Here is a 25,579-nt window from a genome sequence, read left to right as displayed (position 1 = left end):
GTAGAGTTCATTTATAGTAGCTATTCTATAATCAGAATATTAACCCATTGTTATACAAATGTTTTCTACTACTTCGATATTTGCTCTTTGTCTTGTCTTTTTTTTTTTTTAAGGATTTAAAAAAAAATGTATTTGAGAGAGAGGCAGAGAGGTCAGTGGGAGAAGCAGACTCCCCGCCAAGCAGAGAGCCCGATGTGGGACTGGATCCTGGGATTCCAGGATCATGCCAGAAGCCGAAGTCAGCTGCTTAACCAACCGAGCCACCCAGGACCCTACCTTGTCTTTTTCGAGTAGACATTTATAGTTGCCTCGTTCTCCTCTGTAGTGTGGAAGCTCCTGTCCCAGGAGGGACCTGTTTTGCCTCAAGCCCTTGTCCTCACAAGCCTGGAGCCGCTCACCAGCAGCCCCTCCCACGGAGAACCTCAGCCCCATTGCTGGGCCTTCGCTTTCCCTTGGGAAACCCTGCTCCCCTCTGCCCTGCTCCCTTCCCGCCAGCCTTCTCTGAGGGCTGATTTTTCTCTCCCCACCTCAGCCCCCTGGCCTGGAAGGGGGGCACCCACCGGCCCTGTTCCTCACTGTGGCCTGCGGCCCCTTCCCCACTCCTCCCTCCAGGAGTCCCAGCCGACGCGAGCCATCCGCTGTGCCAACCGCCGTGCCAACCGCCCACACCAGCCCTTGCTGTGGGCACCGCCCCGTCGCTGAGCCAGGGATGAATTCCTGGTGGTCTCAACTTCTCCTGACCGCCCTTCAACTCCTGCCCCTCAGTCCTGACCTCCTCTTCCTGCCAGCGACCTCGTCCTCTGCCCGTTATGCCCCGACCCTGTCACCATCAGTAACTGTCTCCCCTCACCCCCACTCTGCCATTTCAACTCGACACCCCCTTCTCAGCCCATCGCCTAGCCCCCAGCTCAGTCCTGCAGACGCTGACCGCGGCACCCCGGGCCCCCACCCTGCCATGTCCTCGCCCCATTTAGATCCCACGATCACTGTCACCTCTCTCTTGCAAACCCCCTGGGCTCTGGTGCACCTTTTAGAAGCTCACCTGGGAAAAGCCCAAACCCGGATGCGCCCAGCCCCAGCCGCTCTGCTTTTCTCCACTGGCCTCTGGGTAGCTCCTCAGACTCAACACAACCCCAGCTCCTCTGGACAGAGGCTACAGCTCACAACTGTCTCCCAGGCCTGGGCTCTACCCCCTCCTGCTCTCATGATCCAACCTATGACCTGGTCTGTCTTTCTGGTTGGTACCTGTGTCCTGGGCTGCCCATGGGTTCTAGGAGCAGGTGGGGAGTGGTTGTTCTGAGCGGCAAGTCTCACCTCACTGTTGGGAAACAGAATGAGCTGTCATGGATAGCCCACTATGCACACAGGGTTCCAACTGGTTTTCAGGAAAGCACCCCATCCCCCATTTTACTGAAGAGAAGGCTGAGGAGGGGGGTGTTGGGGTGCCAAGGGGCCAGACCAAAACAGGCTCCTAGCTAGAGTAGGATCCTGGAAGTCAGGGAGAGGGATCCAGAAAGAGGAGTGGACCCTCTAGGCTAGGCTAGACTGGATTGGAGCCCTGCTGGAGTGGAGGGGGATGAGAAGGTGACCACAGGGTTCAGGAGTGAGCAAACACAGGGATCTTGGCTCTGCTGGGGGCCAGATGCTGGGGACATAACTCAGTGAGTCTCCCCTTTAAAGCCTGGCCTTCCAGCAGCAGGGGACCTGTGCAGGATTGGAGGTGGCATGCCCAGAAGCAGAGGGATATAGAGGGACACAGAACCAACACTGCATTCCCTCACCCCAGGTGGGTAAGAGTCTGGGCCTAGCTGCAACATGGACTCGGACGGAGGGGAGAGAACGGAGGCGACAGAGTCTCCGAGGACCAGAGGCTCTATGGGGGCAGGCGGGACAGACCAAGCACCCTGGGTGCTAATGCCCTGAGGGCTGGAGTAACCCTCAGCTGGCTGGGTCCAGACAAGGCCAAAGCAGCCTTATCTTCCCCTGTCCTCCCCTGCAACAAAGCCACCCCCCCCCCAACCTCTGGCCTCCAGCCCTCAGTGGGAGAGATTCAGGGTGGCCTCTGGTGGAGGACAGCTGAAAGTTTCCAAAAGCATGAGAATCACCATCTCCTTCCCCAGTCCCTCCCAGCTGGACCCCAAGACTGGGGCGCAGCGACCTTGAGATCCTGGTAGAGGCAGGAGGGGCGCTGGAAAGAAGGCGGAGCGAGGAGGCCCAAGTAATTGAGAAGGGCCGCATGTGTGCTCTGCAACCCAGCCACTGCGGGCTGATGGCCGAGGCCTGGGCCCACCTGCCCCTCCCCGCCAGGCGCCTCCAGGGGCTGCGGACTCCACCTGAGCGAGCACGATCAAGGCCTGCCCGCATAGTCCCCTCGGGATCGCCCTGCCGTGGGACACATGTGTCTGGGCCCTGACGACTTGTCCGTCAAGAAGGTTGGGAGCCAGGGGGGGGCGGGGAACTTGAGAGAGGGAAAGGGACACGGACAGCGAACCAGGGGATGGAGGGACAGGGAGGTTGGATGGAGGAACAGAAAAACGACGGAAAAGGGGAAGGGGCACGAACAGAGGGCGTGAACAAGAGGATGGGCAGCCGAGCGGGAGAATGAGGGAAGGGGCCAGGAACACACGAGCACAGGGATAAAGTGACTGGGGCTAGAGGAGGGAACAGGGATGAAGTCAGAGAGGAGGCAGGGGCGGTTGTCCGGGAGGAGTTTGGGGCGGGGGCCTGTGGCGCTGCGGAAGGGACTGTGCCGGGCACGTCCAGCCCGCGCCCGGAGGGTCTGCCCGGTAATTAGGCCTCGGTCCAGATGGGCCCCCAGTCCCGCAATCAAAATGCTAATTGGCCCCGCGCCTCCGGCTGCGCCTCGGCCGGGCCCTCCTGGGAGGGAGCAGGGACGACAGGCTCGGCCGAGGGGGGGGGTCCCGTCCCCGCCCCCACTTAGGGCCTCGCCGGCTGTGACTCCGCGATAAGGGGGCGGCGGCGCCCCGCCCCCACCCCTCGGGAACGCCTGCCACGCAAGATGGATATGCCGCCGCGGCCGCGGCCAGGGCCACAAAGCGGGCCTGTGGTCTCCGCCGCGCCCCCCGTGCGGGGCCAGCTCGCTCGCACGCACACTTGCTCGCCTGCGGGGCCGAGCCGCGGGAGGAAGCCCGGCGCCGCGCTCAGCCCTCCAGGCACGCCCCCGCACGCGCGCTCCCGGAGTGGCCCGCCCGCCGCGCGCTCCCGGCCGGGGCCCGCGGTCCCGCCGCGCCGCCCTGCACAAGGTCACTGCGTGTAGCGGCGGGGGCGCGCGCGCCCCCGCCGTGCGCGCGCCCCCGCCGTGCACGCGCGCGCCCCCGCCGTGCACGCGCTCCCGGCTCGGCCGCGCCCGGACACTCCCCGGAGCCACCCCGCGACCTTGGTCCTCAGTGACAGCGGGTCGCGCGGAGGCGCGCTCCGAGCGTGGACTCCCGAGCCATCCGGCGCAGGCGAGGGAGGGGACAATGGCAGCTCCGGGTCCTAATTGAGGACATATGTCCCCACGCGCAGCCATTGTGCGGCCTGGAGCCCCCGACACCCCCGCACCCGGCCATTGGCGGCTGGGGCTGACGTCATGGGGGCTGCAAACTCCGGGCGGGCGGCCTGGGGAAGGGTTATCCGCCTGGTTGCGGAGCCGCCGGGGGGGAGCTGCAGCCGCGCGGAAGGGTGTAAAACCACCACGAAGTCGAATTTCTAGAGCAAGGGCATGGCAGCCCCTCTCCCGCTTCACAGCCCGTTCGCTGCGTCGCCGCGGCGCTCGACCTCAGTCCCCGGGGAAAGAGGCGGAGGGGGGAGGCCTCTCCAGCGGGCGCGAGGTCAGCCCGGGTGACCGAGTGGCAGGGAGACACTGCGGCACGGGGCGCGCGCCGCGCTTCCACACTGCGCTTTCGCTGCCTCAGCATTCGCTCCTTCGCCTCCCCTCCGCCCCCGCCCGGCCCCTAGGATCGCCAGCCTCCCCACCCGAAAGCCAGGCAGGCTGGACTAGCCTGGGATCCGCCCTGCGTTCCTCCCCACAAGATCCAAAGTCTGGGGCTCTCGAGTCCCAGGCCTGTTTCCCCCTCTCCCCCCACGCACGACAATGCCGCAGACCGCTGGGCCTCCATTCCCGAAGCTGCTCGGGGGAAATCCACACATGCGGGGGCCGCGGCATCCCCAAGACCCCTCCCAGGAGACCCTGGACGGGCCCGGCCCCGCGCAGCCATTTCCGCCGGCCTCTCCTCCCTCCCCTTCTCCCCCTCCCTCAGCTTCTGGGCTTTAAAAGCCAGAGGCTGGGCCCGGCCGCAGGCAGAGGCGGCCGCGGGCGCAGGAGGCCGGGCCCGGGAGCTGTCCGAGTGCTGAGCCCCGCCCCCGGAGCCCCCGTCCCTCCCTCTCTCCTTCCCTCGGCCCGCCCTCCCTGCGCACCCCTCCCCCCGAGGACCCCCGCCCCCCGCTCGCCGCCGCCGCCGCCGCCGCTCGCTCCGGCTGCAGAACAATAAAGCAAGCCTCCCAGAGACCCCCGCGGAGGACCCCTGCCTGGCGACAGAGCACCCGCGGCCCGCCCCTCGCCGCCCGCCGAGGCTGAGCGCGCCCGGTCGCTGGCCGAGGTGCTGGCCGGGCCGGCGCTGGCCGCGGTGCTGAAGCTGCTGGCGCTCTCGCCGCCGCCGCCGCCGCCGCCGCGTTCTCCGGGCCCGGCGCCTCCACCCCCAGGGGCATGGGGGGTCGCTGACTGAAGCTCCGCCGCGGCGGTGGGGGGGAGGGGAAGGGGGCCGCGGAGCCGGGCCAGCCCTGCACCCACTCGCAGCCTCCGGGCCCGGGACGGAGCCGCTCCCCCCTTCCCCACCCCCCACCCCCCGGCCTCCTCCCCCGCCTGTCCAGGGGCGGCACTGCGGGCTGGGAAGCCGGGACCAGAGGAGGAAAGGAAAGAAGGAAGGAAGGAAGAAAAGGAGGAAGGAAAGAAGGAAGGAAGGAAGAGAAGAGAAGGGAAGAGAAGAGAAGAGAAGAGAAAAGAGAAGAGAAGGAAAAGAGGAGGAATTCAGAGGAGCAGAGGAGGGAACGCAGGGCAGGAAGGAAGGCAGGAGGAGAGAGGACGGCACTCCAGCGGCAGCATCCAAAGGCCAGAGTGGGGACCCTTGCTGCCTCCGCCACTCCTCGGATGGTGACGGGGCCCCGCCGCGGCCGCAGCCCCCCCCGCGCCCCGGCTCTGCAGGCCCGCAGCGCCGGAGCCCCGCAGGAATCATGCCCAGATCCTTCCTGGTCAAGAAGGTCAAACTTGACACGTTCTCCTCGGCGGACCTCGAGAGCTCCTACGGGCGCGCCCGCAGCGACCTCGGAGTGCGACTGCATGAGAAAGGTGCGAGCTGGGCTGAGGCTGGGGACAGCAAGGGGCCCAGGGCAATGCTGGGAGGGGTAGAGGACCAGAGTATGGGGATGGAAGGGTCAGGGTCTCCAGGAAATAGACCTGAGGGAATAGAACCAGAAGGAGACAGTGGCTGAAACTGGACTGTGGAGGAAGGTGGGAGAGGGGAACGCAGAAGCAGGCCAGAACAAGGCCAAGGCCAGACAGGGAGGGTGTCAATGCAGGAGAGAAGGTGGGGAGCAAGGGTGGGAAACAGGAAGTACCCAAAGGTACGCATAGACCCACACCCTGGCTGTGCGTGTGGACACTTGCTGATATGACAGGACCTGCCATGCATGCCGACCCACACCCAGAAACCTGGGCCTTCCTGAGTATCATCCTCTCTTTTTTGGCTAGGGTCACAGAGTGCTGTGAGTTCCAGGGAGTAGGCATGGGTCCACTGGGGGCCGCCACCTGTCAGGACTAGGGCACCAGCAGAGGACCTGCAGTATTTCCCCTGCAACCAGGGCCAGGGAGGAGGATGTAGGCAGGAGGGCTCCAAGTAGGCAGGTCCTAAGTGCTGGAATCAGGGGGAGGCTCTTTGTGTAAAGGTGCCCAAGTTCAAGGACAACTGTTAACATGCAGGCAGGAGGGCTGGGAGTGCCAGCAGTGTGGGGTGGCAAACAAGTGTGAGCCTGTGTGTGCGCCTGTGTGCGCCCATGTGACTGCGTGAGGCCATGTGACTGCGTGCGCTTGCTTGTGTGTGACCCTGTATGAGTGTGTGCCTGCCTGTGTGCCACTACATGGGACCATGTGACTCTGAGGCCGCTGTGCACCCATGTGACTGGCGACCCTGGCTGACAGTGTGTCCAGGGTGGCTGCATGTGTGACCCTGCATGAATAGGTGGCATGCTGGGGTGAGCGTGCCGCCCACCCTATGAGGACACTCCAGGGTTGATGGTGGCTGGGAAGCAGAGTGTAACCCTGAAGAAGCCAGAGGCTGCATCGTGTGGTGTGTGCACTTGTGACTCTGAGGTTGTGAGATCCATCTTGTACCTTGAGAACAACTGTAGTTACTGGCATGAATGATGTTGCCTGCCTGCAGATTGTCCCAGTGAAGGTGTCCCCTGGTGGGTGCCCTGGCACTCTCCAACACAGGGACTCCCTGGTCACCCGTCCTGAGGCTCGGGAAGGCCCCTACAAAGGGTTCGGGACTGGGGGAAGAGGGCTATGTGGAACAAGGTAGGACCCAAGGGTGCAGGATGACCTAAGGGAGTCAGGAAAGAAGCAGTGTAGATGTAGGAAGGTAGGGCTGGAGGGTGAAGGGGGTCAAGTCCAGTGAGTAGTAGAAGACCTGGGAGGTAAGAAGGAGGTGCTAGAGGGGGTAGGAGAGGCTGTCCGAGGGAGAAGTCTTCAGGGCTTGTTGGGGGGCCTCGGGGACCAAGGAGGGGGGGCATCAAGCCTGGACACGAGTTCTAGGTGCCGAGGGGAAGAGCAGGTGGGAACCGGGAGAGGCAGGAGCGACGGGGTCCCTCGGTGGGCGGTCCCGGCTTTGTGCGCTGCGGGTCCGCAGTGTGTTGCATAATCAGGGAAAACTGCTGAAGTGGGGAGAACCCGAGGGGGAGGAGGGTGGAGGAAGAAGGGCGAGGGAAGCGCCGCCCCTCCCCCCTGACCTTGAGGCTCCGCGGAAGGGGGGCAGCCGCGCCGGAGGATGCGCCTCTTTCCTCCCGCTGCGAGGGTGGGGCGGGCGGCGGGGGCGGAGCTGGGCCCGGCCCAGTCTCATCTGTCCTCTCTTCTCTTCCCCTCCCTGCCTCCTCCATCCTCCTTGCCCCGCGGTCCCCCGGCCCCTTCTCCTTTGTCCTTTTTCTTGTTCCCTTCTTCCCGGACCCCGTGTCGCCCTTCGCCTTCCCGTGTGTGTCTCGCCCGCTGCCCGGTTCCCCCTCCCTCTGTCTGCTTGTCCGCCTCGGCCCTCAGGATACCTCAACGACTACGCGGGGCCCGCCTCCGTCTACGATGGCGATGCCGAGGCGGCCTTGCTCAAAGGGCCGTCCCCAGAGCCCATGTACGCTGCGGCCGTGCGTGGAGAACTGGGCCCGGCGGCCGCGGGCTCGGCACCGCCTCCCACCCCGCGCCCAGAGCTGGCTACAGCCGCGGGCGGCTACATCAACGGCGACGCGGCGGTCAGCGAGGGCTACGCGGCTGACGCCTTCTTCATCACCGACGGGCGCTCGCGCCGTAAGGCCGCCAACGCCGCGGCTCCCTCCACGGCCTCCGCGGCAGCTCCCGACTGCGACGGCGGAGGCGGGGCCGGGGCGGGTGCGCGCGGCGCGGGGTCGGGGGCCGGGGCCCGGGGCGGCGCGCGCGCGGGGGTGAGCACGGAGGCGCGCGCGGGGCCTGGGGCTGGCGGCGCAGGGGGCCGGCACGCTTGCGGCGAGTGCGGGAAAACGTACGCCACGTCGTCGAACCTGAGCCGTCACAAGCAGACGCACCGCAGCCTGGACAGTCAGCTGGCGCGGCGGTGCCCGACGTGCGGCAAGGTGTACGTGTCCATGCCGGCCATGGCCATGCACCTGCTCACGCACGACCTGCGCCACAAGTGCGGCGTGTGCGGCAAGGCCTTCTCGAGGCCCTGGCTGCTGCAAGGCCACATGCGCTCCCACACAGGCGAGAAGCCCTTCGGCTGCGCGCACTGCGGCAAGGCCTTCGCCGACCGCTCCAACCTGCGCGCTCACATGCAGACGCACTCGGCCTTCAAGCACTTCCAGTGCAAGCGCTGCAAGAAGAGCTTCGCGCTCAAGTCCTATCTCAACAAGCACTACGAGTCTGCATGCTTCAAAGGCGGCGCTGGCGGCGGCGGCCCCGCGGCCCAGGCGCCCGCCGCTTCGCCGCAGCTCAGTCCCGTGCAGGCCTAGGGCGGCGGCGCCTCCGCCAGCCCAGCCGGGTCGGCTCTCAGCAATACGGGCCCCCAGGGAAGTCTCCGCCAGCTCCCCGGCGGAGGGGCCGGAGGGCGGGCCCCTCCTCACAGCAATAGAGGGAGGGGGTCCGGCCCCGCCCCGCCCGCCAGGGGCCTTGTCGGCCCCTTCAAGCAATAGGGTCCTGAGGGGAGACCCACCCCGAACCCCCTCCCTTCCCCTCCAGGGTGCCCCAGGCTTTTTCCCAGCAATAGGGTCGAGGAGACCCAGAACCGAACCTCATCTCCGAGTTAGGTCTCTGAAGACGGGGGTGGGGTGAGGTGGGCAGCACACCCCTCCTCCCTCCTCTGCGCCCCTGGATCGCGTCGCAGAGACTCAGGTCTTCCCCACCCCTTTCCCAAGCCTTCCAAGGGCCAGGCCTGCGGCCTAGACGTCCAGGGAGCAGACGGGGGGAGGAGCCGGAGGGGGGGGTTCCTGCAGAGGCGTCCCTACTCCTCAGTCTTCGCTGAACCCCAGGAGTGATAGACGCGTTGGGGATCAGGGAGAGAGGCGGACGGCGGCACCCCTCTCCCTCGGGTTCTTTCTGGGGCCTCAGTCCAAGCCGCTCTCCCGCCCTCGCCTCGCATCCTCGGCCAAATCCGAATTCTTCCAGCCCAGCTTCCCGGGCTCTGTCCTTCATAACGAATAATAATGACGCATATCGAATCGCATGGACTTATCCGACCTCCTCAGACCCCACTCCCGCCCTGCCCCGGGGCCCCCTCCCTCGTCCCCGGGCATTCGGTGTTGGAGGACGGATCCTGGGGCCCGGCAGGCAGGCCTGGGCACGGCTCATTACACACCTCTCTGTATTCGCTTTGCGGGTAAAGCCCCCTGGGGGGGTTGCGGATGCGTCGGGTTTCTTTCTTTCTGTATTTGTACGTTTTATTTATGAACGGATTGCACTCGGGTCAGGGAAGGGGCGCTGAGGCCCCCATCCTTCCCGCCGACGCCGGGGGCTCGGGATGTCCGGGATCACTTTCCCCGCCCCTGAACCCCGCCCCTACCTGGGCCCTACCCTCGAGCCCCAGGCCCCGCCCCCACTCTGTTGCCAACTTTCGCCCGTCTATGCCAAAGCCTCGGCGGCGACCCCGCCCCAAGGGCCCGCCCCATTGGCCGCCGCCTTTGTGACGTCACTGCATGCAGCCCCAACCCTCCTCCTGTCCCTTCCCGGGGCTGCCCGCTCCCTCTCCCTCTTAGTTAGTCCGATGCCGACTATAGAGCAATAATGCGCACTGCATGCGAAGCTGCCGCCGCCTCTAGAGTTACTGAGAATCAGGTATCCCCCTGCCCTATCCACCCCATAGGCCCCTAGATCAGGGACATTGCGCGGGGCCGGACGCGCAGACTTTCTTCCCCTCCTCCTCCCTACTCCCCCACGGCAGAGCCCTGCGGGTGTAATGGTTCCAGGGGCAGGGGCGGGGTGGTTGCCCCCAAGACCCCTCCTTCAGTCATCCATCACCCACCTACTCTGTGCCAGGCCCGCTGCAGTCGGTTAGGGATGCAGTGACCAGCAGGGGTGCGTGTTCGCCACAGGGGTCCGTCAGGTTTGGGCGGGCCAAGGAGGGCTGCATACGCAGAGAAAGGCCTGATCCCTAGACCCAACCCTGCATCCCCCTTACTTCTTCCCTGCCCCAGCCCGGGTCCACGGCTGGGTGCAACTGGGCTCTCCCTTTGACTAGCACCTGGCGTTCTCAGCTCAGGTGGCACAGACCCAGGGCCCCAAGGCCCAGCACGACCAGGCCACCCATACCAACTCTCAGTCCTTCCATCTTCTGGCCACCCTGGGCTCTGCTGTATGGGGCCAGGGGCCCAGGCCAGACAAAAGGTGCGCGCTGGAGTGTATGACCTGGTCAGCCCCATCCCCATGGGCACCAAGCTGCTACAGAGCAGCCCCTGCAGGAGTGGACTGAGGGCCCAGCACAGAAGGGCCCGCATCCCAAACCCTCTGCACCACACCTCGGGGTCCAACAGCTCCCAGGCTGGGGTCTGCCCTCCTGTGCTGGGCACACCCGCATGCACACGCACACACAGGCGCCCCACCCTACCCCCACACGCCGGTCTACCTACCTAAGGAGAAGGCCAGAGGGCCATGGGCCGGCCAGGGTCTCCTGCTTCTCCCTACACCCCGCCGCCGTGGAAAGCCATGGGCCCCCTCCCGCCCCCATAACTAAGCAGCACAATAACCGACTTAGCGAATTCAGGTAGAAGGAACGTTTAGGTAGCACCTATTTTGTACTGATTCTACGAGTAGGGCCCGAGATGCGGGGGCCCTCGGGTGGGGGTTGCGGCCGCCGGCCTGCCCCGCCCCCCCCCCCGCCTGCGCCCCGCCGCCTTGTACATACTCCCACCCACCCGGAACAGGCCGGGATTTTTACTCGGGCCGCGCCCCTCTTCCGCCCCCGTTTGGGGCTGGGCCGGCCGGACAGACGGACGGACGGACAGACCTCCTTCCTAAGCACAATAGCACCAGCTCCCCGGAGCGCCGCACCTCCACGAGGAGAATAAATGCCACTCTTGATAGAACTTGGAGTGTCGGGTTGATGTATCCAATGCTGGGCCCACGCCACGGGGGCACTGGGATGTCTGGGTGTCGGCTGCCCAGTCATGCTGGGTCCCAGAGGCAAGGCTGGTGCAGATACAGTGCTGGGAATGGCAGCCGGCCCATGAGGCCCCAGGGCCGGGCACTGCCTTTGTCAGGGCGCACCAGTGTCCCCTTTTGCAAGAGGGTTCTCTTCCACCCAGAAGGGCCAGCCTGGCAGGCCAAGCTGTGGGAGAACTCCCCCAAAAAGCAGTTGGCATTTGTCCCATGGCAGGTTAATCGGCTCTGTGCCTGGAACTAAGGGAGCGAAGGGTCTCTAGCCTGAAGTCAGGCCAGTCCAGAAGTGATCTGGAGTCCCCAGAGTAGGTACAGCAAGGCCTGCAGACCTATGGCCTGCTGTCCCTGTATGAGCCCCTAGGGCCTGACACCCTGCAACAAACCCTCCTCAGTGCCAGTGGAGGAAAGGGGGCCAGTAGGGGGTGCAGGGTCTAGCTCCTTGCTGCTTTGTGCTGCCCACGCCCTAAACCCTCACTGTCTGAGGAGGCCTCCGTGGACAGCTGACCCGTGTTGCTTTTGGGCGGGCCACACAGGCTTCCACAGCCACCCACAGGCCTTGAGCCTTAGACTGGATGAATCAAACTGAGATGAGGGGTGGGACTGTGCTGGTCAGGGATAGCCCAAGGACAGGGACCCCTGCCCCAGCAATGCCTCCTGATACCCAGGTAGGCAGGCATGAGCCAGAGGCCCTAAGTCTTTGGAGTCATGCAATTGAACCAAATGAACCCAGGGCCAGCCGTGTGAATCCTGGCAGGAGATAGGCCTGCCCAGACTTCATCGGGATGGACAGCAGGGGAGCCTGACCTGCAGGAAGTTGGCCTGTAGCGTGCTTAGGGTGGGGCTCACGTGGAGGGGGATGCCCTCTTCTGGGGAACACTGTCAGCAGTAAAAACTTCAGGAGTGAAAGCCTGTGGTATTGGGAGAGGTCAGTGTGCAGATGCTCCTGCCCAGGGATCCTTGGTTTTCACAGTCCCGGGGCTGGGGTGGGCTTCAGAGCTCAATTTGCATACGAAAAATCAGCCTCTGGGAGAACAGCTTATCCAAGGCCTGCCTTTGACACAAGCCCTTCCCCAATATCCCATCCACCCTACACCAGCCATCACGCGTGGGTGAGGAATGCTCCTTCCTTCCCATCTTCTGGGTCTAGACAGGCTGTCTCTGCTTCTCCAGGAGTCCGAGAGGCGATAGGGTGGAAGAAGGGAAACCGCCTCCCTGAGGCCTGGAGCAAGTCCAACCCTCAATCTCCACAGATTTCCCCGGACAGGACTTCACATCCCAGAGAATGGGCGGCCCTGACAGCTGACCACCATGTCCCATGTGTCCCATTGGGCCAGACCCTTCACGGGCCTCAGTGGCCTGCCACAGGCTGAGCTTCTAAGCTCTGCATCTCTTCCAGCCAGGCCTGTAAGGCTCCTGGCCTCTGGTCCCCTAATCAGTTGCAGCCCCTGGCCGGGAAATCCCCACTGAGCTTTCTTCCATAACCCTCTTGTACCCCTTTGTCACCAAGCAACCCCACCTACCTTGACCTTTCCCCTCTCCCCTGGCACCCTGGGTCTCATTTTCCCCAGGACCCTGAGGTAACTGATGCTGTGGGTGTCGTGTGAACCTCCAGTGCTGACCCTCTCCCCCTCCCAAGACCCCCATGTGCCCCTCCCTCGCACAGGCCTCCCTGCCTCCCTCCAGGCCCTTCCCCTGCCCCGGGTTCTGAGGCTTGTCCTTATTGCTGCTCTCACAGCCCGTGCCTGCCTATTAACCCGCTGTCCTGCTCTCCTCGTGCTCTGCTCCAGTGCCCCGCTGGACTGGTCCTCCCTGGTGATCCCTTGTCCACTCTGGTCGCTTTGCTCCTGCTGACACAGGCCCGCCAATGGCTTGGAGCCCGATGTGGACGCAGGCGGCCGCTTCCAACATGACTCTTCACCCTTTATGACTAGGGCACCCCGCCTCTCCAGGCCTACTGGGAGCCTGAGTCATTAATCTTCTCCGACAGCCTGGGCGGGCCCTGTAGTTCTTGGCTCTGTATTGGGAGGACGGCACAGCCAGAAGGCACGCAGAGACTCGTGGGCGCGCGTGGCAGAGCTCCCAGGGCTCGCTCCTACGCGCTCCTTTGTTCGCCCTCCCTTGGAATCAGTATTCAGAAAGGCCTCGCTCTGCCTGGCCCAGGCCAGCCAGTGAACAGGCACGAGTTCTGAAAGACTGGATAGGAAATGAGGTTGAAACTGACTCACCCAGGTGGGGCTGCATAATCACGGGGGAGGGGCTCTCCTGCCCAATCAGGGCAGCCCCTTTGGCAGGTGACTCAGAAACACCTGCCAGGTAGCCCCAGCCTGCCAGGTAGGGATGCCAGGCTGGTATCAATCCCAGATGGCCCAGTGGCAACAGGAATGTGGCACCAGGGGGCCCAGGCACTGTGGTGAAGGTGGTGGAACACGGATGAGCCCAGCGGGAAGGCAGTGGCCAGGGCACCGGGAGAGGCCGCTAGCCTTAGGGTGAACCTCCCTCTCGGTTTATTTGCTTCTAGACAGGCACTCCTCTCGGCCTTGCTCAACTTAGGAGTGAGTGGCTAGTGGGTTTTGCTGCTGGGTAAACCCGGCCTGAGCCCTCGGTGAACCCTGTACCCGGAAATCCTAGACATTCCCACTACAGGCCCCGTGCAGAGAGGAGAGTCGAGCTAAGGTGGGAGGCGCACTTGCTCACTTGGGGGCTGCACCGTGCGGTGGTTCAAGGACACGGAAGCCTCTGGGTCCCCACACCTGGCAAAACTAGCCCGGGGGGAAACGCGGGGGGCCCGCGGAGGTAGGGGGGGGGGGGGGGGGGGGGGGGGGGCCAGGGCCTGGCCACTCGGGGATGGGAGCTGGGGGCTACACCTTCCCTATCCCCGCCGGGCACCTCCACGAGGAGTCAGTTGGCAGGGCGGGCGTCCCGGGGCCGGGGTCTGGGGCCTTCCTCGGCTCCGACCTTCGGCCTGGCGCTCGCTTGAACAGCGTGAGCCCAGGAAAAGCAGGGGCTTCTGCTGTGGTAACTAGGGGGCTCGTGGGACCCCAACGCGCCCCGACGTGCGCTCGGAGGCCAACACGCTGGGCGGTGGGCGAGGCGGGTCGCACGGACACGGCCGCGGGGCCTGACGCGACCGCGAGGCCCTTCGTGAGTCATCCACACCCCGCACTCCGCGCCTGGCCGAGCAGCGGCGAAACCCCGCGTTGGCAGAGCGGGAGGAGCAGCAGGAAGCGGTGGGGGGAGCCTCGGCGCTGCCAGGAGGCCTGACGCGTTCCGTGGAGACGCAGAGGTCCGCGGGGTACAAGGTCCGCCTCGGGCCGCCGGGCCGCAGCCGCGCTCTCGGGTGTACCCGGCGACCGCGGCTCCCAGGGTGCCCCGCGCGGGGCGACCACGAGTCCCAGGGTGCCCCGCGCGGGGCGACCACGAGTCCCAGGGTGCCCCGCGCTGAGCGACCACGACTCCCAGGATGCCCCGCGCGCCCGCGGACTACAAATGGGCGCGCGCCCCGGCGGTTGACCAGTTAGGGACTCCCGGAGCGACGTACCCGCAGTACCTGGACGGCCCGGAGGGCGCGCGCTGATTGGCGGCCGGGGTCAGCGCGCGGGCTACGGCGTCCGGCAGGGGGCGGTGGCGGCGGTTGGCGGAGGGTCTGGAGCGGAGCCGCGGACCTTGGGCGCTGCGAGCGCGGCGGGCCACGACTCTGCTCGGGCCGGGTACGGGTTGAGGTCATGGGCGACCGCGGCGGCGCGGGCGGCTCCCGGCGCCGGAGGACGGGTTCACGGCCCTCGAGCCAGGGCGGCGGCGGGCCCGCGGCGGCGGAAGAGGTGCGGGACGTGGGCCCCGCGGGAGACGCGCCCGCGCCGGCGCCGGCCCCCGACAAGGACGAGAACGGAGGCTCCGACGTGGGCAGCGGCCACTGGGATCTGAGGTAGAGAGGCGCCCCACCCCTAACCTCTGCCCCCTGCCCGGGACCCTCCTCGGTGCCCCGGGCATGACCGCAGCAGCGCGGGCTCCGAGCGCGCGAGCCTGGCTCCCGGACTTGGCGTGGGCAGGTGTGCCCCTGGGGTCCCTGTGGGGGGGGGGGACTGAGGCACAGGAGTGGGGAGTCCCTTGCCAAGGTCACCCACGTGGGGGTGCAGAGGGGAGCCGGCAGCAGTCTGGCTTCCCGACTCCCCACCCCTCCACACGTCGTCTTCCCCAGGGTAGCCCGGGACCCCGGGTTCTCCCTGTCTGCAAGGAGCCGGGTGGGAGCGGCTGGTTTGTAACCAGGGAGGTGTCTTCTGAGGGCTGTGAGGGGTGCCTTGGCGCTTGGGAGTCTCGCAGAGGAGGTGGTCCTGCTGGGCAGGCGTCCCGCAGGAGACTGGGGCTGCCTGAGGGACAGGGGCAGGGCTGTGTCCCTGCAGACTCTCCCCAGAGTTGTTTTCATAGGGGTCCCTCCGTCACCTAGAGCTTGGCTGGCCTGGGCCCCGGCTTCGGTTTCCAGAACAAGTGTCTTCTTGCAGGGACGGAGTTGGGTCCTGCATTGGGACTCTCACCCCCCCCCCCCCCCCCCCCCCCCGGTTGGGGCGCAGGAGAGGGACGCGAAGTGCCCCCAGATGGGCACCTGTTTAGCTGAAGGACTGACAGGAAGTGGTTGGGGGGCAAGCCTGGCTGATGGGGAGGACCTGGAGGGCCAGGTACTGGGTCCCTCCTTCACGCCCGCTCCAAGTGATCCCGTCGCCACTTCTAGCCTCCCTCTCCCACTTCTGGCCTTCCCTCTGGCCCAGGGTCCTCGGGGCTTAAGCTTTGGAATTGCCTTGGGGCTAGAGGTAATCAAGGAGGAAGTGGGCGGTCAGTCCGTGTGCCCGCGAGGGTTTGCTCTCTCAGTGAACACGAACAGGGGCTTGCTTCACCGTGGCGAGAGGGTGGGTGAGGGTGGCTGGGGTCCTTGCCCTTGGGTTGCTCACAGTCCACCTGGAGATAAGATAATCTCAGCACTGAGCAGCCCGAGCAAAGGTCAGGCTCAGGGTTTGTGAAGGCGCTGTGGCAGGGGACGGAGCTTTTACCGAGGGGGTGCTTGCTCCCCGTGGGCCTGGGGCAGTGCTGAGGAGGCTCCAAAGGACAGGAGGGCCTTAGAGTCCCCTCTGCTGACTGCCCTCCAGGAGTCAGGGGTTATGGCTGCATGATCTCCTGCAGAGGTGGCAGGAGTTTGTGTCCTTTTGTGTAAGACGGGGGTGTTGGCTTTGGGCCACGTTGCCACTCTGGGATCGGCAGTCACTTCCCTGCTCTGCCAAGGCCCGATGTCCTGAAGCCTCGCCTGTGCTCCTGGTAGTTGGGCCAAGTGAGTGGCAGCCTCCAAGTCTGGGCCCCTGGGAAGAGGAGCAGGAGATGCCCCGGGGCTAGAGGGGGAGCTGGCAGGGCCCCTCCTGGTCTCGGGTCATGCAGGCCATGTGTTCTTATTCCTCGGGCCCCGATGTCGGACGGCCCCAGGGGGCCAACAGGCTCAGGCCTTGCTCTAGCTGTGCTGGGATTTGGTCCCTAGGCTTCCCCTCCTTGTCCACTCCCCTCACCTCAGATTTTTGTCTATTTATTTGACAGAATGAGAGAGCAGGAGAGCACAAGCAGGGGAAGCAGCAGAGGGAGAGGGAGAAACAGGTCCCCCATGGAGAGGGAGCCCAATGTGGGCCTTGATCCCAGGACCGCGGGATCATGACCTGAGCCGAAGGCAGACACCTAACCACCTGAGCCACCCAGGAGCCCCTGCTTGCTGCCTCTCCTTCCCTATTCTTCCTGACGCCCTGGGCTCCAGGCCTCCTCCCCTCCCTATACTTCCTGCTCACCTTGGCCTGGGAAGGGGGGTCAGGCTCTGGGTGTGAACTCATTTCTTCCCGCCATGGCAGGGTGCAGCTGTGCGGCAGGAAGGAGGGGGCGCCGTACATAGTGCCCGTGCCCAGGCCGTCTGGCCCTTGGCTACTGGGCACTCCAGGCAGGGCCTTCTAGGCAGGGCGCCCCCCGGGTGTTGGTTCCTGGGATGTCCTGTTTCTTCCTCCCCAGCAGGGTATCGGGTTGTGGGGAGCACACGCATCCTCTTGCATCCCAAGGGTCAGCCCAGAGGCCGGCTGAAGGAAGTGCCGAGGAGGAGGCTGCTGGGAGGACAGCTGGCACCTGTCCCCTCTTTGCTCTGCTTGGCCCTGAAGCTGAACCAGGTGTGATCCATGTGAGGGTTGAGTGAGGTGACACAGGTGACGAGTTCCAGTGGCCCTGCTGGTTGAGCGGACCTGGGGAGCGAATGTGGAACCGCTAGAGGGCAGAGGTGTGGGCGGCCCCGGTAGTAGGGGAGAGGCCGTGGCAGAGACGGCTCTGGGTGTTGTGCCAGATCCCGCCTGTCGCCCTCTGGCCCACTGCCGACTCTGATGGCAAGGCTGGGCCTTGTGGGTTTTGGTGCGGGGCGGGCTTCCTTTCCTGGGCCTGTGCTGCCTGAGGTCGGGGATGGTCAGGAGCCCTGTGGAGGGACCCGGGGAGTGGCTGCGGGCAGGTTGGGGAAGGCCTTGAGAGCCTGACAGCCGGGATCCCGGGATCGGAGTCTGCTTTTATGATGCTGTTTGGTGTCAGATTTGGAAAACAATACCCATTTCCCAGCCCTGTCTTCATCATCAGGATGCTGAAGGATTGCGGCAACTTCAGAATTGCTGAAAATAAAAGCAGCGCGGTGTTCTTGGTGACGGGGTCACGTTGTTGTGAACTGTTTGCTGGATGGGTGTTGCCGTGCAGGTCGGGGGGGCAGGTTGTGGCACAAGGTGGCCCTGGGACAGCTCCAGTGCAAGTGCATGGGCTCAAACTTGGCAAAAGGGCTGGGGAGGCCTCATCTAGCAGACGGGCCCAGAGACTGTCCTCTCTGGGGAATGGGGCCTTGGACCTCTGGTTGCCTTGCAGAAAGGCAGGTGCAGAGTCTCAGGGAGGAGAGGGTCTCCTGTGGCCTCCCTGCAAGGCCCAGGACAGATGGGAGAGGGACACAAGGAGACCTGTGAGCGGGGGAGGCTGGAGGGCCAGCTGCGGTGTGGACTGTGCCTCCGGCCATGTTACAGACAGCTGGGTAGCACCTCAGCCTGCCCAGCCCCTCACCTCCCAGTGTCCACCCTAACCCACAGCAAGGCCTGTGATGGAGGGTGGGTCAGCCCCAAGAGGACATCTGTGCTATGGCGCCCCTGCTGTGTATGCCTCTGAGTCCACTTCTCCTGCCTGGGGGCCTCAAGAGGTGGAGATGCCTGTCCTCGGGAGAGAAGGGGAGTTCCTGGCCTCGCATCTTACCACACTGGAGGCCTTGCTCAATGCCGTGTGAGGCTTCCTGGAGGCATGGCAGCTGGGTGGGGTGGGGCAGCGCGAGTGAGCCGGGAACTGGGTCTGGGCCTTGCCCCAGACCCTGTGGCCCTTCTGCCAGCTCTGTGTCACGCTGAGGACCCCACGGGGGTTTGAGGATCTGCTTGTGTCTCCTCAACCCCTTTAGTGGGTGGGAACTCTCCTGCTTCTGTGGAGGTCTCTCTGCCATCAGGCTCCTGGCCCCTGGGTGGGCTCTTCTTGGCCCCCTCGGCCTGGGCAGGAACACAGTGCTGACCCTGTGGTCATAACCCGGAACAGGTGATACTTTTTCAGCAATAGTTGGAGGCTGTGCAGATGTCTGGGGGCGCTGTCCTCGGGAAAGTGCGTGTGAGTCCAGGTGCCCAGCTGGCTCTTGGCCTGGGGCCCTGTGGACACCGGAGCCTGCATGGGCCAAACCTTGGGGGGAAGTCGTTGGAGGTGGGGGCCCCTTGGGGCGCTGGGTGGTGGGGCAGGCAGAGCAAGGCAGATTCAGCCCCTGCCCGCGCCTCGACACAGCTGCCTGGCGGGTCAGCCTCAACATCCCCGTAGTGGACTGTCCCTTTGGGCGCGTCACCATCTGTGGCTGTAGCATATGGTGGCAGCCAGAGGCCTCTGGGAATCGAGGATGGGCTCTTGGCCTGGGAGCTCCAGCTCTCTGTAGCCCCGGGCAAGGCCGGGCCGGCTGTCCTGCTCCTGTTTGCTGCGTGACCTGCCCGCGACCTGGAAGGGCGGGCTTCTGGGCGGTCCCGAGAGCCTGGCCCTGCCTGGGTCTTCTGTGATGGTGAACGGGGAGGAGGATGTGTGGGCAGAAGAGAGGGCGGTATGGGGCGCAGACTGTCCTGCTGGGCTAGGATGGGCCGGAGCCGCTCCGAGGGAAGGCCTGTGGTCTGCTCTGGCCTGGGCCCCAGACCCCAAGGCTGGCTCTGGGTTCTGTGCGGGCCCCGACCTGGCCCTGTGCTTGGAGGCAGGCAGGGTTCTCACAGCTCCGGGCGGGACTGGCGGGGCCAGCCCTGCCTGGCCGCTCCCTGCTTCTGAGAGGGCGTGTCTCCTGCCTCCAGGTGCCACCGCCTGCAGGATTCTTTGTTCAGCTCGGACAGTGGCTTTAGCAACTACCGCGGGATCCTGAATTGGTGTGTGGTGATGCTGGTGAGTCGGGCCCGGGCTGGAGGGGAGAGACCTGGTGGCGGTCCCTGCATTGGCCACACAATCGACTCTCGTCCCTGTTGAAGCAGCCGCAACAGGTGTGAGTGGTCTTGGGGGTCAAACAGCTGCTTCTGTTCTGAGTGGCACTTGTGGGTGTGGAGCCCCTGGCCGGCCTGGCCTGCGGAGGGGGCGGGGCTAAGCAGGTGGCTCTTGGGCTCAGCCTGGCAGCTCCAGGCCCTGCTCTGAAGGCACCGAGCCTCTCTCCCTCAGCCTTGGTCCTAGGTGGCCTGCAGGGAGGGATTAGACGGGGCCCTTGCCTCCCTCACCGTCCGCCCTGGTCCCTGCTGGCACCTTGTGGGGGTGGGGCGGCAGTACTGGCCCAGAAGCCGCTGGAGCCCAGGGCTCCAAAGGTGGCCCTCAGGGAGGGGCGGGGGGCAAGGGCCTGTCTGGGCCCAGCCCTCACCACTCAGGCTGATGTGGCCAGAGGCCTTTGACCCTTGCCCTGACGTCACCACCTGTCTCGGGTGTGGCTCCTCCGGTTACCCGTGTGGAAAGGGCTCCAGGCACACCCACATCCTCCCTGCCCATGGGCCCAGGAGGCTCTCCCGGGAGCTGGGGGAGGGGCAATGCAGTATAGTGGGTGGGAAGCCAGCTGAGCAAGGGGACAGTGGGCCAGATGCCTGCCTGACCCTCAGGAGGTGTGTACTTGGCCTCTGGAGGCCATTCCCAGCTTGGGGTTTGTAGAGGCAGCCCTGGAGGGCGGGCCCTCAGCTCAGGCAGCACTCCTGTTGCCTGCAACCCCGTGGGCCCACCTGGCCCCTTGGTGCAGCCCCAGAACCTCTTCCCTGCTGCTGGCGCCTCTCCCAGCCCCTCGCTGGAGGGGATGAGCACCCGTGTTTGGCGCTGCTTGGTGTGTTCCCTCTATGGCCTGGACCTGAGCCCGGCCCATTGGCAGCTCCAGCGGGCTTGCTGTGGGCCTTCTGGACAGGCCACCACCAGGAGTGGTGACGGCACATCTGTGCCTGGCAGGCCGGGCTGGTGGCAGGGCCCCTGTGTCTCTCAGGTTTTCACCTCCTTGTGAAGCCTTCCCTGACCACCCAGGTAAGGGATCCCACTGGTGTCCGCTGTCCAGCATCACTCTTCCTCAGAATCTACCACGAGCCATGGCCAGGGCCTGAGTTTGGGGCATTCGGCAGGGTCTGTACCTTATGGGATGGAGTAGGAGACCCTCGTGCCTGCAGAGGGAAGCCATTCCCCAGCCCTAGGCCAGAGCCAGGAGCCCATCTCCATGGGGGTTCTGTCCTTGGGAGTTCCTTTGGGGGCCACGCGCCCGGGTCTGGAGCGCTACAGGAGAGCGGAAGACGGGCGGGGGCGTGAGTACCAAGGGGCACTTGGGCTTCAGCTGCCTCTTCCTACTCCCCAGGGAGTGGCTGTCCCTGCCTTGGGGCCCCCGCCAGCTCAGTGAGAGGAGGGCTGTGAGGCAGCGGGTCAGTCTGTGCTGCTGCAGACCCTGGTGTCTGGTGTTGGGGTCGATTCCCTCTTGCCGGGGTGATGCGGGCATCGCGGAAGGGCTTCCTGTCCCTGTGCTAGTGTGGGGTGAGGAGGGTGGTGAGTCTTGGAGCTTGGCGTGTGGGCCGGATAGGCCTGGGCTCACAGGGTGCATGTGTCCCTTGGGACCTGGGGCTCTTGCCCCTGTAGGCGCTGAGAGGAGCTGGGGGGCGGGGCACCCCGTGGCCAGGGCTAATGGGGCTGTGCCCTTCCTCTCTCTTGCAGATCTTGAGCAATGCACGGTTATTTTTAGAAAACCTCATCAAGTGAGTGTCTTCCCCAGGGCCCTGGCCCCACCCCTGAAGCCCCTCCCCACCTGCTCAGGCCTCATCCCCCGATCCCCAGGTACGGCATCCTGGTGGACCCCATCCAGGTGGTGTCTCTGTTCCTGAAGGACCCCTACAGCTGGCCCGCCCTGTGTCTAGTTATTGGTGAGCTGGGAGCCAAGGAAGGCCTCGGGTGGAGACGGGACGGGGCTTGACCGGGGCCTGAACCTGCCCTGTGACACTTACATCCTCAGTGGCCAATGTCTTTGCTGTGGCTGCGTTCCAGGTGGAGAAGCGCCTGGCAGTGGTAAGCAGAGCCCTCCCACCCCCTGCCCTGCCCAGGGGTCTGCTCTTCTCACTAGGGCTGTGTGTAGCTCTCCTGGGAGGGGCTGTGCCCCAGGCCTGGTAGCCCTTCCCCAGGGAGACCCCTTGCCTAGGGTGCGGGACACCAACTGAGCACTCTGGTCCCCCTCACCCACCCCAGGGTGCCCTGACGGAGCAGGCAGGGCTGCTGCTGCACGTGGTCAACCTGGCCACCATTCTCTGCTTCCCGGCGGCCGTGGCCTTGCTGCTTGAGTCCATCACTCCAGGTGTGCCCCTTCCTTCATCCCAGCCGTGTCCCAGCCTGTCTCCGAGGCCCGTAGGCGAGACCCAGGCCCTCCGCCTGTAGGGGCTGTGGCTGTGGCTCTCCCGCGGGCTGTGGGAGGGCTGTGGCTTGAGCCTGCCTCTCCTGCAGTGGGCTCCGTGCTGGCTCTGATGGCGTACACCATCCTGTTCCTCAAGCTCGTCTCCTACCGGGATGTCAACCTGTGGTGCCGAGAACGAAGGGCCAAGGCCAGGGCCAAGGCTGGTGAGGGGCTGCCCAGGGCTGGGGCCTCAGAGCTTGTGCCACCCGCCTCGGGGCCAGACTGGGGCAGCAGCAGGGCCTCACCCGCCCCCCTCGCTTGAAGCTTCCACAGGTAAGAAGGCCAACGGGGGAGCTGCCCCGCGCACCGTGAGCTACCCGGACAACCTGACCTATCGTGGTGAGGACGCCCCCCGGGACTTGGCCGAAGGGCAGTGGCGCAGGGACAGCAGGGCGCGGCCTGGCCCGTGCTAGCCCCAGCCTCCTGTTCCAGATCTGTACTACTTCCTCTTTGCTCCGACTCTGTGCTATGAGCTCAACTTCCCCCGCTCTCCCCGAATCCGAAAGCGCTTCCTGTTGCGGCGGCTCCTGGAGATGGTGAGGATGGGGGCTGGCCGCGGGGGCGGGGGCGGGGTAGGCTGGGGGCCTGCCTGGGGCTGGAGGGGCTCAGCCTGCTCCTCTCTGCCTCCTCCCTCAGCTGTTTCTGACTCAGCTCCAGGTGGGGCTGATCCAGCAGGTAAGCCGGGCAGGGCCGGGCTGGCGGGGCCGGCCGGAGGGGGGGCGGGGCCGGGTGGCCCCGGGCAGCCCGGGCGCTGACGCTGTGCCCCCCTCTGCAGTGGATGGTCCCCACCATCCAGAACTCCATGAAGCCTTTCAAGGTGAGCGCTCAGGTTCCCCCGGGCTGGGGTGGAGGGCAGGTGGGGAGCCGCTCGGGGAGCCCGCTGAGCTCTGTCTCTGCAGGATATGGATTATTCCCGCATCATTGAGCGTCTCCTGAAGCTGGCGGTGAGCAGCCTGGGGGGGCGGGCGCGGTGGGAGCCGGCGGGGGCGGCGTCTCACAACCCGGCCCTGCCTCCCCCTGCAGGTCCCCAATCACCTCATCTGGCTCATCTTCTTCTACTGGTTCTTTCACTCCTGCATGAACGCTGTGGCTGAGCTCATGCAGTTCGGAGACCGGGAGTTCTACCGGGACTGGTGGTGGGTGGCCTCGGGTGTGTGGCTGGGGTGGGCGGCGTCCGGCTGCCGCCGCTCACCGCTCACCCGCTGCTCTCCACCCCCAGGAACTCGGAGTCCGTCACCTACTTCTGGCAGAACTGGAACATCCCTGTGCACAAATGGTGCCTCAGGTGGGCGCGGGCGAGGGGTGGCAGTGGAGGCGGTCGCGGGCAGCTGTGCGCGCCGGCCCAGCCCCAGCCCACGGCCCCCGGCCCACGGCCGCCTCCCTCTGCAGACACTTCTACAAGCCCATGCTTCGCCGGGGCAGCAGCAAGTGGCTGGCCAGGACTGGGGTGTTCTTTGCCTCGGCTTTCTTCCACGAGGTGAGTGCGCTGCAGGCACGACCAGCCCCGGGCCCCATGCCCCCCCCCACCGCACGTGCAGCCCCCCCACTCCAGCCAGTTTTGTCCCTATCCTCCAGGCGCATGCGGCCCCCGTCACTCCCGTCACCCCATCCCTGTCCCTGGGGGTGTGTGCAGCCCCCATCACTCCGGTCAGCCCTGTCCCTGTCCCCCAGATGCGTGCAGCCCGTCACTCGGGTCAGCCCCGTCCCTGGCCCCCTGGGTGCGTGTGGCCGTGGCGGTGGCTGACGCCCGTTGCCCCATTGCAGTACCTGGTGAGCGTGCCTCTGCACATGTTCCGCCTCTGGGCCTTCACGGGCATGATGGCGCAGGTGAGTGTGACCCGCGCCCCCGGCGGCCCGGGGCCCCTCCTTGGGTCCTGCGCGGCCGGCTGACCCGGGCCCGCCTCTCCAGATCCCGCTGGCCTGGCTGGTGAGCCGCTTCTTCCAGGGCAACTACGGCAACGCGGCCGTGTGGCTGACGCTCATCATCGGGCAGCCGGTGGCCGTGCTCATGTACGTCCACGACTACTACGTGCTCAACTATGAGGCCCCCGTGGCTGGGGCCTGAGCTGCTCCACGGCTGGGCCTGTGGCCGCCTCCTCCCGCCTCACTGCCCATGGCCGGAGCCCGCCGCCCCACCTGTGTGCTGGGGAGGGGGCCTGGCCGTCCGCAGGGCTTCTCTGCCCCTATGGGGCTCCTTCCTGCCCTACTCAGGGACGGCAGCCCAGCATCCCAGGAACCTGTGCCGACCCTGCCCAGGGGTCTGAGGGGATCAATAAAGTGCTGTCCGGAGTGGCACCCTCAGCCTGCCAGGGTCGTGGGGTGCTAGTGGCGCTCTCGGGGGTGGGGTCTCGGAGTCCCACTGGCCTTCTGGTGCCCGTGCCCTCGGGGGGGTGCGGTGTCCTGGCTGGAGGGGCGGGAGCAAAGCCACGGTGCCCGTGAGGCCGACTCCTCCCCGGCACTCATTTCTGTACCACAGGCGGCAACCCCCACCGCCCAGCAAGACCTGGTTCAGGTCACATGTCCTGTCCTGTCACTGCCCTTGTTAACCTGGCGTGTGTGTGTTGTCGGGGTGGGGAAGCAGCTCAGAGCTCCGTGGTCCCTGTGCTGGGGCCTTGGAAGAAGACGGTGCCCAAGGACTTCCCAGCAGGGGACCTTGGCTCGGGGCACTGGCTGGAGGCCGAAGTCAGAACCAGTGTGTGGCCTGGCGGCGCAGCGTGCTGGTGCTGTTCTTCGGCTGCGATGCTCACGGCGGCGGAGTCCCTGGACCCTTGGGGTGGCGGCTCTTGGGGGGGGGGGTGCAGGTGGCCTGGCCTGACCCATGACCTTGGTCTTCCTCCTGAGCACATCCACGCAAAGGCTTGAACACCAGCTCTCTGCCCCTGCCGGGCACCCAGGAGGGACTCCGCTGCCCTGGGTTTGAGCCCTGCCCGCCCAGTTCTCGCACTCGGCAGCCCACACGCACGCCTACTTGTGGCCCTCAGGAAGCTGTGCTCCCAGACTATTACCTGCCAAGCCGACGGGGGGCAGCCCGGAGCCCACTCCCACCGGACTTGGTGGGTAGGCTCTGTCCAAGACCTTGAGCCATGTCAGGCTCGATGGGCCCCAGTCACAGACTGGTCTGACGTGGTCTGACAAGGCAGGTGAGGGGGTGCCTGGGCAGTGGCCTCAAGGGCCATGCTACCCCCAACCTGCCCAGAATCTGCCCAACCTCCTGTCCCCCATCTCCTCTCGCTGTGATGGAGTCAGGGGTAGAGGGACTCCCTGGGCCCTGCTGGGGATGGTGAGTAGTGGGTGGACACCTGGGGGCACAGGGCATCAGGTAGGCCACTCTGGTCTGTCCCCTCCCCACCCCTCCTCTGCTCCCAGACCAGCCAGTGCCTTGAGGATGCGTGGCGAGCAGGGCTGCGAGGGCAGGAAGAGGCTCCAGCACACCCACCCACGCTCCCCCAGCCCCCTCGTGGGGACGTCTTGGGAAGGGCGTTCCTGTGGGTCCATCCCACTGCCCCCTTCCAGGTCCTTGAATAAAGAATCGTGAGCACACACACGGGTCCTGTGGAGTCAGGCGCGCATGGCTAGGCTCTGACCATCGACCTTCCCTCTGAGGGGGCCACCACGGCCCAGACCTCCAGCCCCCCTCCCGGACCCATGTCCCCGGGGCCCACCCCGGGGGGTGGCGGGAGGAAACAGACACGAGAGGCCACAGTGTAGAGTCTGTCGTTTATAGG

The 25,579-nt window shown here is 65.6% G+C and overlaps 2 protein-coding genes across 4 annotated transcripts; both read left to right on the top strand.

Annotated features, from left to right (window-relative positions):
• Window positions 1-5,011: 5,011 nt before the first annotated feature.
• SCRT1 (scratch family transcriptional repressor 1) lies at window positions 5,012-9,768 on the top strand. The gene is made up of 2 exons (XM_032848345.1): window positions 5,012-5,347; window positions 7,307-9,768. Exons 1-2 carry the CDS (start codon window positions 5,233-5,235, stop codon window positions 8,242-8,244), a joined length of 1,053 nt encoding a protein of 350 aa, XP_032704236.1. The 5' UTR covers window positions 5,012-5,232; the 3' UTR covers window positions 8,245-9,768.
• A 4,796-nt stretch (window positions 9,769-14,564) lies between these two features.
• Window positions 14,565-24,149, top strand: DGAT1 (diacylglycerol O-acyltransferase 1). 3 transcript variants are annotated; one of them, XM_032848324.1, is made up of 17 exons: window positions 14,605-14,804; window positions 19,270-19,357; window positions 21,128-21,168; window positions 21,248-21,333; window positions 21,423-21,475; window positions 21,653-21,758; window positions 21,905-22,018; window positions 22,119-22,193; window positions 22,287-22,390; window positions 22,491-22,529; window positions 22,630-22,671; window positions 22,754-22,798; window positions 22,878-22,990; window positions 23,074-23,139; window positions 23,244-23,331; window positions 23,619-23,681; window positions 23,764-24,149. In XM_032848324.1, exons 1-17 carry the CDS (start codon window positions 14,605-14,607, stop codon window positions 23,917-23,919), a joined length of 1,479 nt encoding a protein of 492 aa, XP_032704215.1. In that variant the 3' UTR covers window positions 23,920-24,149. The 3 variants fall into 3 exon arrangements, with proteins under 3 accessions (XP_032704216.1, XP_032704215.1, XP_032704217.1); XM_032848326.1 differs by lacking the exon at window positions 14,605-14,804 and adding an exon at window positions 18,457-18,559; XM_032848325.1 differs by lacking the exon at window positions 21,653-21,758 and having other exon boundaries at window positions 14,565-14,804; window positions 21,952-22,018.
• The last annotated feature ends 1,430 nt before the right edge of the window (window positions 24,150-25,579 follow it).

This window comes from Lontra canadensis, unplaced genomic scaffold (assembly GCF_010015895.1).
Source record: "Lontra canadensis isolate GAN:19392208 unplaced genomic scaffold, GSC_riverotter_1.0 scaffold201, whole genome shotgun sequence".
Taxonomy (NCBI): Eukaryota; Metazoa; Chordata; class Mammalia; order Carnivora; family Mustelidae; genus Lontra; species Lontra canadensis.
The sequence above is the reverse complement of the archived record's forward strand: the minus strand, read 5'-3'. Positions and strand labels throughout refer to the sequence as shown.

Excerpts from the sequence above, each read along its gene's own strand:
- SCRT1 (XM_032848345.1), top strand. The coding sequence starts at position 5,233 with ATGCCCAGATCCTTCCTGGTCAAGAAGGTCAAACTTGACACGTTCTCC. Across the intron at positions 5,348-7,306 it reads AGTGCGACTGCATGAGAAAG|GATACCTCAACGACTACGCG; the intron begins GTGCGAGCTGGG and ends CTCGGCCCTCAG.
- DGAT1 (XM_032848324.1), top strand. The coding sequence starts at position 14,605 with ATGGGCGACCGCGGCGGCGCGGGCGGCTCCCGGCGCCGGAGGACGGGT. Across the intron at positions 21,169-21,247 it reads TTTTTAGAAAACCTCATCAA|GTACGGCATCCTGGTGGACC; the intron begins GTGAGTGTCTTC and ends CCCGATCCCCAG. Across the intron at positions 21,759-21,904 it reads GCTTGAGTCCATCACTCCAG|TGGGCTCCGTGCTGGCTCTG; the intron begins GTGTGCCCCTTC and ends CCTCTCCTGCAG.